General features: G+C 35.0%; 1 protein-coding gene across 3 annotated transcripts in view; it reads right to left on the bottom strand.

The window, feature by feature from the left end:
- Positions 1-18077, bottom strand: part of Eip93F (Ecdysone-induced protein 93F) — a 242152-nt gene that overhangs the window by 124293 nt on the left and 99782 nt on the right. For 2 of the 3 annotated variants that reach the window (XM_076130360.1, XM_076130361.1), the window contains exon 2: positions 14753-14864. In XM_076130360.1, the coding sequence (XP_075986475.1) occupies positions 14753-14864 (112 nt within the window). Of the gene's footprint in view, positions 1-559; positions 1562-14752; positions 14865-18077 lie in introns of those variants that run through there. The other variant, XM_076130362.1, reaches the window with a different exon arrangement.

Raw genomic sequence — 18077 nt, 5'->3', positions numbered from 1 at the left:
CCAACTATTCAATTACTATATTTATTATTAATTATCACTAATAAATCAATTATTACTTGGTATTCACCATTTTAGGTAACTTTTTCATCTACCCCCAAATTCCGTTGCCAAAAACTTCCAAATTCAAATTCGGCAAATCATTCAAATACATTTCGTCATCCATTCGAAAGTTGAAATCAGAAAGAAATTTGAAAATAGAATCGTTTTCTCTATGCCGTCATTGGCCTTCGATCAAAATATAGGTTGCAATTTATTAACACAGACGCGCTCGTGACACGCACACACGCGCGCCGGTGCAATGTAAAACGGCGTAGTCATAGAAAAAGAGTGGGACAGATAAACGATAACGAGTATAGGTGGGGCGAGGAGTGGGGGGGGGAGTAAGAAAACACAAAAAAATGTGCGTGAACCCTACGCACACTACGACCGTTACGCGTGCTTTTACATATGCATCGCACGCACACACGCACCACGGCAAGTCAAGGAGAACGCAAGATTAAGGGCACATATTATTGACTTTGAAAAATTAAAAGTTCTTTGTTTGCTTTGAAGTACTTACATGCGTCAGAGGTGGCCGGTTCCTCTTCCGTCCAGTTTGACACTTCGGTAGTAATTTTTGTAAAAAAAAAGAAAAAAGTCGCAATAACAATTCGGCGTCACCTCTTCATAGAACCACAAATCCTTTCAGCCGTACTTGACCGCCGAGACACTCTCACTCAACAATATATTGTAACACATCACGAGTCACGACTGTCACTATACACAAAAATATTCCTTTATTACTTATTTAATACTAAATAAAAAATATAGTTAGGGTCCTAAGTTTCGATTTGATATGTGTCTTGCATAGCTTTGAACCGCACTTAAATACGAGGTGAAATTCGGAAAAACTCACTAAATCCCAAAATATTTATCTCGATATAAACCACTACGCGAATGATATGAATATTTTTTTTATTATAAAATATAGTCTGTGGTCAAAATATTTATTTTTTTAAATTTGGGTTGTTGTTTATTTGGGAGGTTTTTAGCGGTTGTGTCGCGTGTTGTGGTCCTGTAGTGTGTCGGGAACGGAAATGCGACGCTCCACGGTTTGTGCAAAGGCGGGACTGCACCGAACGCGCACACCGTACTAGGCGGCGTGCGTACTTAGCCATTACCTTGTATTTACTGCGCCCGAGCGCGCGCACACACGCTCTTGATACTTCACGGTGACAGCCGACACTCACTCAAATTATAAACAATACATGCATTTTTTTCGACTGAAATCAGCACAGTTGTGTTCTATTGCACTAATAGATGCTAAAATATTTTTTTCAAATTTATTTTCAAGGTGAAAATTTTACCAAGCAACAATGAATGATACTTTGTTTAAGATAAGCAGTTCGACAACCCCAAACAATGTCATTAAACGCTACTGCGAAACTATTAACACTTCACAACAACGCTTGTTTATAAGAGCACAAAACTGCAAAAGTTACGTGTTCCTCGATACAGTAGCATCGCTCAACTCAAGACTATTCGGTCGTAGTATGATCACTCACACATAGGAAGGGTGCAGCGACGTCTGTACACGTGCGCTTGTGTGCGAGCCCGCGCTTGTATGAACCTTGTGCATTTCAGTTTTATACTTTATCAGACACTTTGTATTAATCCAAATCACTCGAAAAATTTATCAAAACATAATGAAACCGTCAAAAACTATTCTAACATTCAAATTAGAATTTTTCTACAACCTATAATCTATCCTTGTCTAGTGTGTGTACACGAAAGTTGTGTTAGTGTGCACTTTTTTATCGTTTTTTTCTTCGGCGTGTGGGTGCGTTCGATTGTATAGGGTGTTGTGTATGTGTGTGTAAGGTGCATAGAGTTTTACGTTAGTGTGCACAGTTCTTGTAAGAAAATGGTTCAGTGAAAAATTTTGTCGGAATCCGTAGAGATGGCGCTGTTGCCGTGATGAACGTAGCATCAAAAAATTAGTTAGAAGCCCTTCGTTCGATTTTGTTTATTACTGTATAACAAATAAGGGTGATTGTGGCTTGTAGGGTGTGTAATGCTTTGTAAAATTCGGTTTGTGACGAGTTTCCTGGCAAGCGTTAGGTAATCACAGATAGTGATTAGAATTTTGATAAAAAGTACTTGAAAATTGTAGTCGTTTATCTATTAGAGCTTTGTGATAAGATTGATGTTAGTTGTAGCTATTTTAATATTGAAGATATTAGTTTTTGTACTTTGGTTAAGTGCATAGTTATGAATACTTAGCGATTAATATTGGTCAAGTTAAGCAAAGTTTAGTGCGGTCAGACTACAGATGGTAACTAATAGAAAAGCGTAGTACCTTCGGTACCTTGTAGTTTCTTGAATTTATTACAGTTGCAATTCTAATATTATTATTCGTATCAATATGTATCTTATAATGCTTTGCGTGTTATTACGTGGATAGAACTTTTGTAGCATTAAGGGCTTCTTGTTATAAGGGATGTAAGGAGGATTATACATAATCAAATAATGTGTCATGTAATCTGTATATATAAAACTCTTCCGTTACTGACTGACTGATGGACAACGCACAACCGAAACTACTGAACGTAGAAAGTCGAAATTTGGTATTTTGGTATGAAGATACCTTAGGAAGTGTAGAGGAGCACTATAATAGGATTTTGGAAATTACATCCCGTTGGTGTAAAACTCCGCGCGGGTAAAGATCAAAATCAAATCATTTCTTCATTTTGGTCAAATATTGACACTTACATACTTCTTTACAATTACTGAATCTACCACTAGCTCGGAAAGGGGGTAGAGCCTTATGAGAAGAGCTAGCAACAAACTCACGGCCAAAACTGCAGGCGGAAACATAGTTTTGACTAAAATTATATTATTTTATCTTATCTTATAATATGGTGTGGTTAAGGTCACCACGCCGCTACCATTGCGTCGGGAGGTCGTGGGTTTCGATTCCCAAACGGAACAATTATTTGTGCGTTCCACAAATAATTGTTTCGGGTCTGGTTGTGCTTTGTGTCCGTTGTTTGTATATTTGTAAAAGTCCCCGCGACACGAGAGCAATTCTTAGTGCGGGAGTTGTCTTTTTTTAAATACCAAGAATATGGAGCACATAATATTAATGCTAATTTAGTTCATCCGATTGAACCTGATTCATTGAACCACATCTAAGAACATCTACTGACATTTAAGACCTAAGACTTAACTAGATTAGAAAACCTAAATTGTAGAAATATGTACAAAACATCACTATGAGGGCAGATAGAAACAATTTTTTAAAATGTATATTCTTTTACTTACTATTTTATATTTTCTTGAGTTTTATTAACAAACATACAAATCATAGAGACTTAGTTAAAGCCATACTTCAATATTCTACATAGAAATTGAATGCGGGATTCGAACCTTGCTCGGCGTGGTAACTACAGCATTACTACTTTTTTCGCTTTCATCCGAAATGACATGACATTTGCCGCTGACAGTACAGAGATGGGTGAACGTAGGTTTCTTTTTGTCATTTAACGTATCTTTTCGAAAAAGTTCATGCAGTTTTTTCTGTTTTTCGTTCGGTAGGAAAACTATTATATCTAAGAAACTTATGATTGTGAGACATTTTGTAAGTTTAATAATAACGTTGTCCTGGCTGATTTCAGCTACAGCGGCCACACACATCTTAGCAGGACTTTGTTTACTTACCCCCGGTTTCTGAGGTACATTTAGCGGTAGTTTATCTATTCAATAGCGTTCAAACTCATATAAAAAACGCTATTGAATAGATAAACTACCGCTAAATGTACCTAAGAAACCGGGGGTTAGTCTTAGTAAATTTACCACCAGTTGGGAAGGTAAAATCTTTGTGAAGAGAAGACAAGAGACCCCAGACTACCTGTTTTATTATAGTTTATAACCTATCAACGTTTATTTTGAACCTATAAGAAAACATGCACTTTTCTTTTTACCAAAGACAATAGAAAGGGGTCAAGTAAAGAAAACATTAATGGTGTCTATGGTTTAAAAGAATAGACTATAGAAATGTGACGTCATAGCTCTTTTGATGTCAACTTATTGCTTTGATAAGTATATTGTGGGATGTAATTGATTTTTATTATAAAAAGAGGTAGGTAGAAATGTCATAACAATAGAATTATTAATACTTAGTCTACTGCAATTTTACGAGTAATTTATCTGATTAATCACTTTTTTTAGGCCTATATAGTTGCGCTAACTGGTCAATAAGTGATCAGTAGGTTAAGCAACCTTTGGTGAGGACTTCCTAAAGATGGCACGTATGCCTGTCCCATTTGTTGTCAATTAAGATAACAGACGTGGCAAAGATCTGCCGGCGGCTTGAACAACTTTGACACTAGGTTAACCACTAACCCTACGATGTATGTACTAGCCCTTTTAAGAACCGAAACTTAAGATTCGAGTCTTGAGTTAAGCAAATTTTATTATAGCTACATATACAAACTCTGCTTTTTAGAATTTTCCTCAAAACTCGAGTTACTTTTGGAAAGTTTGCAATGATTTCGAATACAATAAAAAAACATATTTTTCCCGACCTAGGCATCGAACCCGAGCCACCCAGTCGCTTAAAACACTCAGCTATTATTCTATATAGAGACACAATACAACATAGAGTCTGTTGATCGTTTGTAATTGAAACAATAAGTTCCCGAGATATCATCAGACAAACATACATACATACAACTGAAGGCCGCCTATTGAGTTACAGTTTATAGAAACTTTGTATATAAAACAAAATTTAGGGACTTTCACAACAAATAGCGATAGACACAATTATAACACTAGAAACAGACACAAATTAGTAGGTCCCCATCATCGTTTACACAAGGTGCACAATTCGTTTGTAGGTCTCGGCATTCGTTTCTTCAACAAGCTTCCCAAGCACATCATTGATTTACCCCTGTTGCAGTTAAGGAACATCTCGTTAGGAAAGCTTATTACAGAATTGATGAGTTTCTAAACGACAATAGCTCTTGGGATTAGTCGCTCGCTTGATTAGGATTCTTTGAAATTAGGGAACTTTGCTATAAATTGTATAAACTCAGTAGAAGTAGGTCTAAATATTGTAAAATATGGGCAATTAATGATGCAAATAGGTGATGTTACGTACAACTTGATTTTAATCATAAAACTGTCACTTTTTTCTTCTATAATGTTACAACCAATGTGCTCACTTGCTGCCCATATTCTTATTATCACATGCTAGTAGGTGCTCCCAACATACGGTATGATCAGAGACTAATTAATAACCTTGCTATATTTATTTTCCTTAATAATTGACTATTAGTCTATATCGCTGATTGTTGGCAGCTCCTCGCATGATCAATTATTGTATCAACCACATTGTAAAACTTTTGGCGATTGAAAAGAGTGGCCGTGAGTTTCTCGCTAGCTCTTCTCATAAGGCTCTACCCCCTTTCCGAGCTAGTGGTAGATTCAGTAATTGTAACGACTATCATAAGTGTCAATATTTGACCTAAATGAATAAATGATTTGATTTTGATTTTGATTTTGAATAACATTGCGCTTGTAATTTAGAGGCAAGGCAGAATAGACAATATTACTATCAATAGGACAAAATTTTAAAATGAGTATCTATTACACACCAATGACTTTTCGAAGTTATGTGTGTATTAGAAATAATTATCACATGCTCCAACGGTGAAGGAAAACATCGTGAGGAAACCTTGCATGCCTAAAATTTGTTTAATACATTTATTGAGGGCATGCAAAGTCCCCAACCCGCACTTGGCCAGCGTGGTGGACTCAAGGCCTAACCCCTCCCTCATTAAGGGAGGAGACCCTTGCCCAGCAGTGGGACAGTAATGGGTTAAATTTATTTTATTTATTTATCTATTATGAGTTTTAATGTAACTTCAATTAGAGAAAAAAATATGTTATTATGAATCTTTATCAGTCGTCTGGTTATCATAGTACAAGCTCTGATTAGTTTAGATTTTTAGAATCAGTTGCTCCACGTTTTAATCCATTACTGTCCCACTGCTGGGCAACCGGCCATCAAAATAAGGAAGGAGTTAGGTCTTAAGTCCACCACGGCCTAGATCAGGATATGGACTTAAAATCATTTCTGCAAGCCCATGAAAAACCGTTTACACCATATATTATGGAAAATACACCCCTAAAAAGAAATGTAAAACTTTTTAAACGCAACAGTGCAAATTTTGTTGCCTAAAATCGAACCTACATCCTTTTAAAAAGAGTGAACTCTACATAGTCTCTACAGTGACTATCCGCACATTAGATCGTTAATTAGTGCTGTAATTGCACAATCAGCGGTACAATGTGTTAATAATATAAATGTACACACCACGAACGACCTTACTATGTAAACTGTAAGTTTCAGGCATTTTTCAAAGTGGTAAGAATATAGGTATTATGATAGAAGGCGCTCATAGCCCGTTCTGCTCACCGATTGGTAAACGATCTGTGGGTTAAGCAACCGCTGGCGCGGTCATTCTATAGATGGGTGACCGCATAGTGGTATTTGAAAGCGTCTCCGTGCGTCGGAGGGCACGTAAAAGTCCCGGTTGTTGTCGATAAAGATAACAGTCGTTAAGTCATGTCAAAGGCATTTCGGGCTTGAACAACTTCGACACTAGGTTGACCACTAACCATACGATAGGTAGATATGATAGGTTTGCTACACATGTATTCGGTTCGGCATTAATCGGCGTTGCCGGGCGGTAAAACCGAATATGTGTAATACCGATCGGCATAAACCGAACAAGCGAGTCGATACAACCCTTAGCCGTTTTAGATCCGTTTTTTAGAAATAGCTGTACTGATTTGCTACCCTAGATTTATGTGTTTTAATTTAATTCTAGGAAAACGGGACTTTACAGTTTACGAGAAATTATAACAAATTAACGTTAAATTAGCAGGATTATAAATTGAAAACAGGAAATGCATCCGGCAGATGTTTTTTGTACATTTAGAAACTAAAGTATATAATATAATCATTGGCACATTTAGTAAACCTGAATTTGAATAAATTTAACCCATTAATGTCCCACTGCTGGGCACAGTTAGGCCTTGAGTCCACTACGCTAACCAAGTGCGGGTTGGCGACTTCGCATGCCCTCAATAAATAAAATAAATCTTATTCTCTGTTAAATTCAGTTAAAGAACTAACTGACAATTATAACAATTATTAAAACTATAAGAAAAAATAAGATTTTGAGAAGGTTTAGCAAAAATTAAAACTTTTTATTAGAATTAGAAATAAAGTATTGAAGTGTTAGCAAAAACTCTTTAAACTTCAAGGAACATTTTTTCAGAAAGTAAAGTACCAAGGATTGACAAAAAGACTTGGAAATGTCTAAAGGAAGTTTATTGGTGCCCTCATAATGTACTTCCACCGAGTTTCGAACCTAGGTACCGCCGAGCACTCCAAGTATGCCATGAGGAATGCAATAAAAGTCCCCGCACTACGCAAATTTCACGAAACATTTCATTTCCCAAACCAAATTGGATAGAGGACGGAATAAAATATTTTGTTATTACTTATTTAGTTTTAAATATTAGCACTTTAAAGTTTAAATAGTAAAATATTGGACTAATATCGTGTATATGTTACTGTAAAAGCCCGAACGGTGGTAAATCCTAAGATTTTCCGGTATAACCTAAGATTTACCAACTCGCAATGGTAAAAGTCCGAACAATTCTTTTATTTCGAACTTTTACCTATATTCACTTGATGATATCGAGATGTCGCCAGAGCCCCGCTTCGCGGGGCTCCTCCTTCTAGGTGGTTAAAAAAAAATAACCACGAAGGCTTAGCCTTCTAACCTAACCTACCCATGTCGCTATGCCCAAAACTCATTCTTTATAACAATGTCACAGTATATAATTATACCGTGAAATAGTTATAAACATAGTTATGATGAAGGATTTTTTTATATATCGTAACATAGTTTTTAAACTCTGGCTTGTTCGGACTTTTACCATTGAGAGTTGGTAAATCTTAGGTTTTACCGGAAAATCTTAGGATTTACCACAGTTCGGGCTTTTACAGTAACATATACATTACATTTTTTTTACGTATAAATATATTTTTCTCTCTTGACTAATATTATAAATGGAAAACTTTGTGAGGATGGATGGATATAAGTTTATTACTCTTTTACAAAAAATCTACTGAACGGATTTTAATAATTTGAAACATAGATAGTTTATAACTTCTGTTAACACACAGGGTACTTGGTACCGAAGGAAAAGTGTTTTTACGCGGACGAAGCTGCGGGCGGAAGCTAGTAATATTATAAAACATAATGTATATTTAAATTTCTATTGAAATATGATGATTATTGTCAAAGATATTTGAAACTATAAAACACTGCGATTAGCTCTGAATGTTGGCTGTACTTTGTCTCCCAGGTACGCTATTATAAACAAAACCTTTTTAATTTTTTTATAAGACTGTTATTTCTAACACTACTTATTCTGATACTTGTTTATTTTATAGAAAGTTATCTTATTTTACTGATGGACCGACGACCTGGTAAGGGTTGCCGGAGTCCGATGGATGAGGGCGGCCCAGGACCGGTCCTATTGGCGCTCGATGGGGGAGGCCTTTGTCCAGCAGTGGACGATTCCCGGCTGAGATGATGATCTTATTTTACAATAAAATGGACAACTTTTATTCCGGGAAATAGTCCTCAGTTCACGGGAAACTCTGAAAGCAGACAGTTCCGGGATGTGATTACATGAAAATTATTGAAACTTTACTGACATACATTCTTTAAGACGATAACCGAGTTTGCATTTAACAAAAACTGTTTTTTTTGCGTAGAATTTATTAAAAGGTAAAAATATAATAAACTAGCTGACCCGGCGAACTTCGTACCGCCTAAAATATGCAAAATTAAATGTCTTTCAATATTTCTGAGAGATTTTCTTAATATTATTTTCCGTAAGAACCTTCTCCTAATAATAACAATTGCAACACAAAAAGAATTAGTAAAATCGGTCCAGCCATTCACGCGTGATGCCGTGACCAAGGAAAACGGGTTTCATTTTTACATATATAGATGTCGATTTTCAGCTAATAAGAATATGATAAAGGCCTGGTTTCAATATCTTTGGATAAATACCAGATAATCAGATGAAATTTGGACATTTGCTTCAGTTTTTTTCAGTCATTAATTTGTCCTGTATGACAAGATGTACTTTATCTAGTAGATAGGTTATCTAACACTTATTCAACAGTTTTAAAACAGTTATAGGTTAATGTTTTCCGTTTAAAATACTTATTAAACAAAACAATCCCAAAAAAGCTTTAAACACGTCAATCATAAAGTATTTTATAATAAATATATTTTTTCCTCATTTCGAACCCACTCACTGTCGCCCGCAGATCCAAAACCCACGTATTTTAACCACTGAACCGTGACTTGTCAGTTACAACCCGAAACAGTCCGACCAAAATTAAATATTTTGACATTTGTAATAAGACTACGTAATGGACGCGGTTTTACTCGTATTTTTCAGTAAAAAAATATTTTCTGATTTTCAGCTGCATTAAAATTGAGTAATACTTTCAAAATCGGCCAAGTGCGAGTTGGACTCGTAAAGGGTTTCGTTATCTATAAAAACGTGAAAAAATCATGTTTGTTGTATTGCAGCCCCCTTAAATATTTTTTATCTACAGTTTTTTTTGTTGTCTGTTAAAATTTTAACTGTCTTACTATCACGGTTCATGAGATACAGCCTGGTGACAGACAGACAGCGAAGTCTCAGAAATAGGGTTCCATTTTTACCCTTTGGTTACTGAAACTATAAAAATATCAAAATATTGTAAAAATACTATTGTATAGTTAAAAAATATACTTTAAAGCCTTGTGTAAGATATCAAATATATACTTTTAATGTATAAATATGTTGAACAGGAGATATAATAAAAATGCAGTACTCTGTTCTATAAATAAAAAGTAGGTCAATATGTCTTAGACGTTTTCTTTGTTTCCTCTTAAAGAGTCAAGCAATTGAGGTGAAAATACCTTTAAATATATACTTTCATATCATTTTCTAACCATTTCATATACTATCTTATATTTAGTACATAAATAAAAATAATTTTGGTAGAAAATGTAAAGTTTTATCTGAACAGATTTTTTTCGTGAGTGAAATTAAAATTTACGAAAATGTAATTAATGTGGCATAATTAAATAGCATTCTTGTGCTAAATGATAACAATAAATTGCTATAATAAGTATACAAGTTATAAAGCTATATGTTCTAGAACCAGTTATTTCCTTACGCAGGTTTACGTATAAGGAACGATTGCTTAAGTAAAATGATAAAAAATAATTTTATTACCATTTAGAACATAGTGACACACACTTGACATTTAAAAATATAGATCTATCAACATTCTAAGAAAAAAAAATTTTTTCTGGTTGTGTTTTTCAAAGGAAGATTTATTTTTTGATTTCTTATATTAAGTAACATAAGCTAATTAATTTCTAACGTGTGTGTGGCTAAATGGTTAAAAAATATCAAAATCCAGTTTAAAAATATTACGTAACCGAAATACGCGTATCTAGGAAACTAGAACAAAAAACTTCTTGTAGACGCCATGACACTTTTTTGTCGAGCTAAGATGGCGTGTGACGTAGCCGTCTAAAACAAAAGAACGCCCCACCCACTTACTAGCAAAAAAATAGTATCAAAAGAAAAAAAATAACGCGTTTAAAAAATAACCGCTACAAAAACTGCGAAATAGCACGATCGTGTTGGTTGAATCAACACGAGTAGCAAATCAACAAATAGAAACAAGGAAAATCCCGAATTCACGGGAGCAGCGTAGTGTACGCAACGTAATCCCGGCGCAGCGGGCATGCAAACTCTTAACAGTGGCACATTTACCGGGGAAGCCATCAGACGAACACTTGTTGCTTGCGAATGCCAACTTCACGTTTTCTGGCGCCGCTAAACTTCACCCAGCCGCTGCAATTACTCCGCACAACCGAATTAGAATTGCCGAACCGAAATTCGATTTAGCAAATTGACTTTCATCAACTTTAGTTCCAACTTTACTAACTTTTTAACACTAGTTTAATAACGCTATTTAATAAACTGCGAGCTATTTAACGGTTATAAATATTAAGTTTAAAAAAGCACCTATTTATCAATTCACAGAGCACTTCACTTGAACGTCTTAGTCTCAAGACGCGACGCACTTACAAGACGATCGTCTAAATTTAAATTTTGGCCTCCGACGGTTTAATTTGTTGGTGAGAAGGTTTGATAGCACTTTGTTTGTGTTAGTTGGGTTGTTATTTGGTGTTTTCTGGTTGTTATCGGCGGTTAGCGAGTAGATATTGAATAATTTAGGTGGTGATTGCGGGAGAGAAGTTGCATTAGTGCACGCCGGGCCAGTTGCAACAGGTTGTTTGGCGGAGCGGCGACGGCACGCATGCGCGCCGCGCCGGCCCTTGCACCGCGCCACAGTGGTCGCACTCCATATCAAACTAATATCTTCAAAATGCATTGTACGCTTTGTTATAACGAAATATTAGTCGTGACACTACTTATATTTTGGACCTAACTATATAAAAGTGGCCACGACTAAGCTTTAATTACAGACTTTAACTTCAAAGGTAATATAAATATGAACATGTATTTTTCAAAATGTCAGTGCTAATTGTAACATTAAAATCGTATAAAGTCAGCGATTATCTCGTAATGTCTTGTTTTAAGGTTATATTTACATATAAAATATAATTGTTCGTAGTTAGAGTGAACATAAAAAGCAATAATTAAATGCTTGAGCTGCTAATTATTGAAATTCTGGAAAATAATTGTATCACAAGCCTTTTTAAATACCGCCGTTGAATATATATGATATTTATTTGATATTTAAACTATCATGTCATGTTCACATAACACAATAGTAATATTATAATGCAACGGGTATTAAACGAGATTGAAAATTAAAAGTCACCATCATATTTTTATTACTCGACGTTTCGGCCCACTTACATCTATATATTTAGAAATTGCTAAAGCTCGTATGAAATAAAAAGACGATCGCAATCGTAAGCCGTTTGTTATTTTATTTCTATATGAATATTTTAATAAGCGGTGCCTTTTACCAGAACTATTTATTATTATTTTATTAAACCCAAATGTCATGTCGGGAGAAATACAAAGGTAATTGTATTTTAAATTCGTAATTTCGTAAATATTATTGTGTATTTCAATTCAGCTGAAATAGTCTAGGGAGGAAATCAAATAAAATAATCATTATGTTACTACCGGTATCAGTAAGTAAGTAAAATAAAAACATAAAATAATACTTATTTTCTTAAGGATTGAGTATTAATGAGTATATAACTCTATAGCTCAGGATTTTAGTGCAAATACCAAAATTATATAAAACTGTTCAAATATTAGAAAATTATTTTAACTCTAACAGTATAAAGACCTTTTTCTATATAATTCTTATTTATTTGGAAATAGAAACACTGTATTGAAAAAACTACCACGGAAAAGTATTATTAATGATAGATTTCTAAAAATCGCTATTAAGTTTCAAAACCAAAATCAAAAGTACATTGTCCTTTGACAATTACTCTACTTAATATTATCCGTATTTTACTTTAAAGTAGTCAAATATTAAAATCACAAAACATTTCCTGTTTCATAAAATTCCGTTACACGTACAATCATGGCACCCATGTGGAGAGCTCGCCGCTATACTCAGATATAACTTAGATAGCGCTCTTATCTATCGCGTGCTGCCCAATATTATCACTGCTTACATCTACCTCCTTCTAGAACTAACTACATCTTCTAGAAGAGAAGACTTTTGGTACTGTACTTTTTGGTAAAAATCGGTTCCGGGTTCGAATTTTCCAGAGGAAATTTTTGGGGTGGTTTTAGTGATAAGATTAGGTTTTTTGTTCTTCTGGTTTGAAATTAAGCGTTTATAAAGAAACTGGGAATAATTTGCTATTGACATAGATTTTTTAGTTAGTTTTAGAATTTTTTTAATAGCTCAGCGGCACATAACGCTTCTAAAACGCTGATAGTAAACCTTAGCGTTTAGTTTTCAAAGCTAAAAGTAATTTATAATGTCCTAGAATAAAAAAATCATATCCCGGAAACTTACGAACTTACATACAAGTGACTTAATCAAACCATCCGAAGCACTAAGACGACCATTTTAACACCAAAGACCACCCATCTACGAGAAAACCGCACCACAGGTAACTTAACCAACAGATCGATTTACTGTAAACGTAACTACCTCCGCCCGCCTTAAGACAGCCTTAATCTCTTATCAAAATCACAAATACCACCCACCCATCCAATGAAAGACCGCGTCAAAGATTATTTAACCCACAAATTGCTTATTTTAATCACAACTAGTTTTACATGCCCTAAAAGACCCCAATTCCCTTATGAAAAGGCCTTGTTCATCCCTTTAGTTCGAGTGGCATGAATCGATATAGCTAAGGCCATCGAGTGCAGGGCTGCGGCTTCCTAGTGCCGCGCTATCAGCAAGGTCACTCGTATGAACTGATAACAGGAGTTTTGTACAAAAAAAAATAAATAACTAAATGTTTGTGGGTGTTTTCTGTCATGGGAATAAGCCGTGATATGTGTGTAGAAAAAGAACTTATTTTTTTTATATCCAATCTTGAATTATTAAATAAATGGAGGAAACCTCCCTTTTTGTCGAACAAAATATCTACTAAATTGTGAAATCGACGATTTGTGAATTACGGAGGGTAAAGTTATGACTTCGTTACTAAACATGAACAGAGTTGAATTTCTTTTATATACTAATTCATGCCTGGGATATAGTAACTAATCAGCTTGACTTTAACATAGATCAGAACAAACATTACAAAGATCAAAGTATAGAGTACAAATATTCTGTATCTTTGACGTAAAGTAACATAAAATCCTAAAAAATATTTTTTGAAAAATTTCGAGTTTGAGGGTCTGAGGCTTTGAGCGTTATTTATATTTATTTAAGATATCTTATCGTACTTGCGATCAAAATTATGAAAAATTGGAAAAAATTAACTACCTCTATTTCTCTTACAGTAAAAAAGCAAAACTCATAAAAACGCCCATTGCCCTTTTACAAAAGTGAATAAAATCCAAAGTTGTGTCCGAATAGACGTGAGGTACTCATAACACAAACATAGAACTTATTCCTCCTAAACTGCGAGCATGTACGCAATAAGCCCTGAACAAACACAGAATTCATACAAGTTGAACTAAATTTCAACTGCGAAACGAACAACTTTCATACATACATACAAACATACATACAAACATACATACAAACATACATACATGTAACTGTTTCTCGTAGCTTTTGAAAAGATTACGTTTTAGGTTAATTATTTTAGGAAAGGTTAGTTAGGTAGACTGGAATAAATACCATAGGCATTTAGTCCACCTTTAAACAAGGTCCTTTACATAAATTAAAAAAAAATACGGTGAAAGAGTTCCAAATTTCGGATGGAAAAATAAAAAAAGTAAGATATTTGAATATAGAACGGTAAAAAGTATAAAAAATTAAAGTGCTAAATATTTGTTTAAATCTAGAACACACCAAATATCAAATATTTTCAAGGATGTCACTTTTTTTAAATATTATTATTGTAAGTTACCACAGATTTATTTACTTCATGATTACACTTTAGGCAGGCCACAGGTTTTGTCTTAATAATAAACTTACCCAATATGTAGACCATGTTCTTAGTCCAGCGCTGCAGCTCCTTGCGAATCGCGCGACGTTCCTGCTGGCAGCGCGCGAACGAGCACTCCGCCATGGCACACGTGCGACAACCCTATAACAAAAAAATAATTATAATTTATTTTTATATAAATTTTAAAACTGGCACTAGATAGTTTTAATTCGAGACGGACATAATTACACTGACTAGAAACCAAACTAGACTTCCATTCAGGTAGCTTACTAGCTTTGCATTAAAAACCAGACGGTTAGTCCATCAAAGAATACTAAGTAGGGGATAAAATTAGCATATTTGTTTCGTTTTGATTTTAATAGGGACAGATCATACCAAAAAATGTACCCTACACAACTGAATTAAGTACACCAAATACGACACCTAGCTTACAAAAGTCACCCTCATAGTAAAACAAGTCAGACAAGAAAAAAAAACAACTGAACAAAATACAAGTATCTATTCTTATTCCTTTCTCTTTTAAAAGACAACCACTAAAGTAGAATGCATCTTGTCTCACGGGACTCTGCTAAAACACCTTTATAAATCACGGACACGAAATACATTTAGACATAAAAGTACTTTCTAAAACTATTTTTGATACACTATCCCCCGGTTTCTGAGTACATTTAGCGGTAGTTTATCTATTCAATAGCGCTTTCTTAAATACAATTTTAAATGCTAAACTAGATAAACTGCCGCTAAATGTACTCAGAAACCGGGGGTTAATATAAAAGTACTTTCTGGTGCTTATTAAAATCATGCCTAGTATAGCAACTAAGACAGATGATAGATAACACACTTAGGTATATTTTGCTAGTAACGATTTTTTAACTTATCTATTTTTTTAGTCTGTAGGTAGTCTAAACCAGTATTAGTACTTTAAAAATGCAATTTGTTTATACGACTAGATTCCGAAAAAAAATAGTTAGTAGTAAAATTATCCTTTACTTAGGCATTTTAGTTTAATTTGGAAACTGCCTGTGTGTGTCAAAATATATCAAAATCGAATTAATTGTATTTTTTGTCGTCAAAGAGTGTCAACCATCCATCGAACGAAACATTTTTGGTCCCAGCATTAAATTTAGTAGAACTTTATCAAATTATAAAAAAGTACGAACCATACATACATCCAATCATCCATTAAAACATACATTTTCAGTCCCAATACAATTTGAACTACACCAAATTACGTGAGTAAAAGGATTACCAACCAAACATCCCAAGAAGCTGAAACGATCAATTATTACCTAAGACTTGTTCATATCAAATATGAACTTAATATTCCTACACAATTTCTCCGAAACGTTTCAAACGCGACGCCATGACACCACACGGCACGAGACGACACCGCAACGACATCACTAAGACGAGATTAGACCTCAATTCTACGAATCTGTGATACGAGATTAAGATCAGAAATGGTATTAATTTTAGTGTTAAGATTATGTATCGAGTTTCATCTCTTATTGAAATTAGGGGTTGAAAAATTGTACCTATGTTAGACCTGGGTCTCTAACTATCTCTTTGCAAAATTTCATTTAATTCGGTTCAGCGATTTAGTTATGAAAGCAGATCGAGAACCCAGATCGTCGTCTTCATAGGTATGTTTCCACAAAACTGCACCAGCCCATCATCATTATATATTTAAAGACACTTATGTATCTACTCAATACAACAAGATAAAATAATTTTTACTGTTCCACATCTGGAATTAGACGTTTTGAAAAAGTATCAAGTACTTTAGTATTTTCTTCCCGCTAGTTGTAACCAACGATATTCATGAATATCAATATTGATTCAGACTTTCAGACATCTGTCACATTTTCTATAACAAACAGATTTTCAAATACTTATTTTTGTCCAGATGGTCACAAAGACCAAAAGCTGGGAAATGAAACTGACCTCCTCCCACCTTTTGATCTACGTACGTACGTACGTATGTATATGACCTATACCTATGTATATAGTCAAAGTAGCAAGAATTGCCCAAAAGCAACCGCAATATTGAGAAGATGGCAATAATTACATATAATATAGACAGTCTGTGCGTGTCTGAAGTAATAATTATCGTAGATAAGCCTAATATTTAGATTAACTACCTATACATATTATATAGGTAAGCACAAAGGCCTACATTTTCACAGTGGAGGTCAAAACTTAATTCAATCCGCCGCGCACGCCGAGTCGCCGCACAAACTTAAATTTCATTAACTCGCATTTCCTGAACGAGCCGAAGCTATCTTCGAATATCCAAGTCGCCATCTTTAGCGAAATAAAAACACTAAACTCGATCCAATTACTATAACATTCATCGAAGTATCGACTCCGCCGGTCAACGGCCCCGAAAGGAGCTAACGAAATTCTACGAAAAACCTCGGATCCTCATCAAGAACACCCGACACCCCCCGAATATACCCGAACCACCCGAATCTGGCCCCCGAATTCTTATTTCAAACTCCAGACGGGGGCCGCGGCCGGGGGGTATCGCGAAACTATTCTTATTTTAAAATCTCTCTCCACGGAATATGCCACGAAAGAGGTTCTTATTTTAAAAATATCACGCTCCACCGAAATTTTCTTATTTTAAAAACTTGAGGGGGGGTGCGAACGTTCTTCCGAAATCCATCCCCCCCTCGCCCTCCCCCGGGGCCCTCGCCGGCCAGTTATGATATTCTTATTTTAAAAATCGCTCGAAGCGTTCCGATTCTGTTATTAAGATGTTGGTGTGTGCAAGCTTTTATGAGGCCGCTTGTACGTGAGGCGGGATCATCTAAGACACAAAGGGGTATTTCGCTAACCCTATACATTGTTATAGCCGTCCGCATCGAGGACGTTCTATTTCGCGATAAAAGTAATAATAAAGTGTGAAAATAAATAGTAAATCTACATCGAGCATCCCTGACCTACATGCCCCAGTTAAGAGTTATGCGCCGATTCTCGACTCACATAAATTGTAATTCCTAATTTCGCATAACGAAGTGCGCGTAGGCGATTGGAAATTCAAATATTCGACGTGAATTTTGATTTGTGTATAAAGCTTGCACTTTTCGCTTCACGGACATATTCTAACGAACATTGTAGAAAATGTGACGTTGGCGAACAAACACAGACGTATCTAATTTTCTAGAACTTGTACATTATTCGTAGTTTTTACTATTCGTGTGATTTGACAACCCTCAGGGCAGATTGAAAACAAAAGCATGGTATTCCAATCGATAAGATCACTAGATCTAACCAGCCAACAATTTCGAATCCACAATTCAAAATTCGAACACAAGAAGAAAAAAAATAAAAAAATCGAATCGACGACCA

Source organism: Anticarsia gemmatalis, chromosome 24 (assembly GCF_050436995.1).
Source record: "Anticarsia gemmatalis isolate Benzon Research Colony breed Stoneville strain chromosome 24, ilAntGemm2 primary, whole genome shotgun sequence".
NCBI lineage: Eukaryota > Metazoa > Arthropoda > Insecta > Lepidoptera > Erebidae > Anticarsia > Anticarsia gemmatalis.
This window is presented reverse-complemented; position numbering and strand designations above follow the sequence as displayed.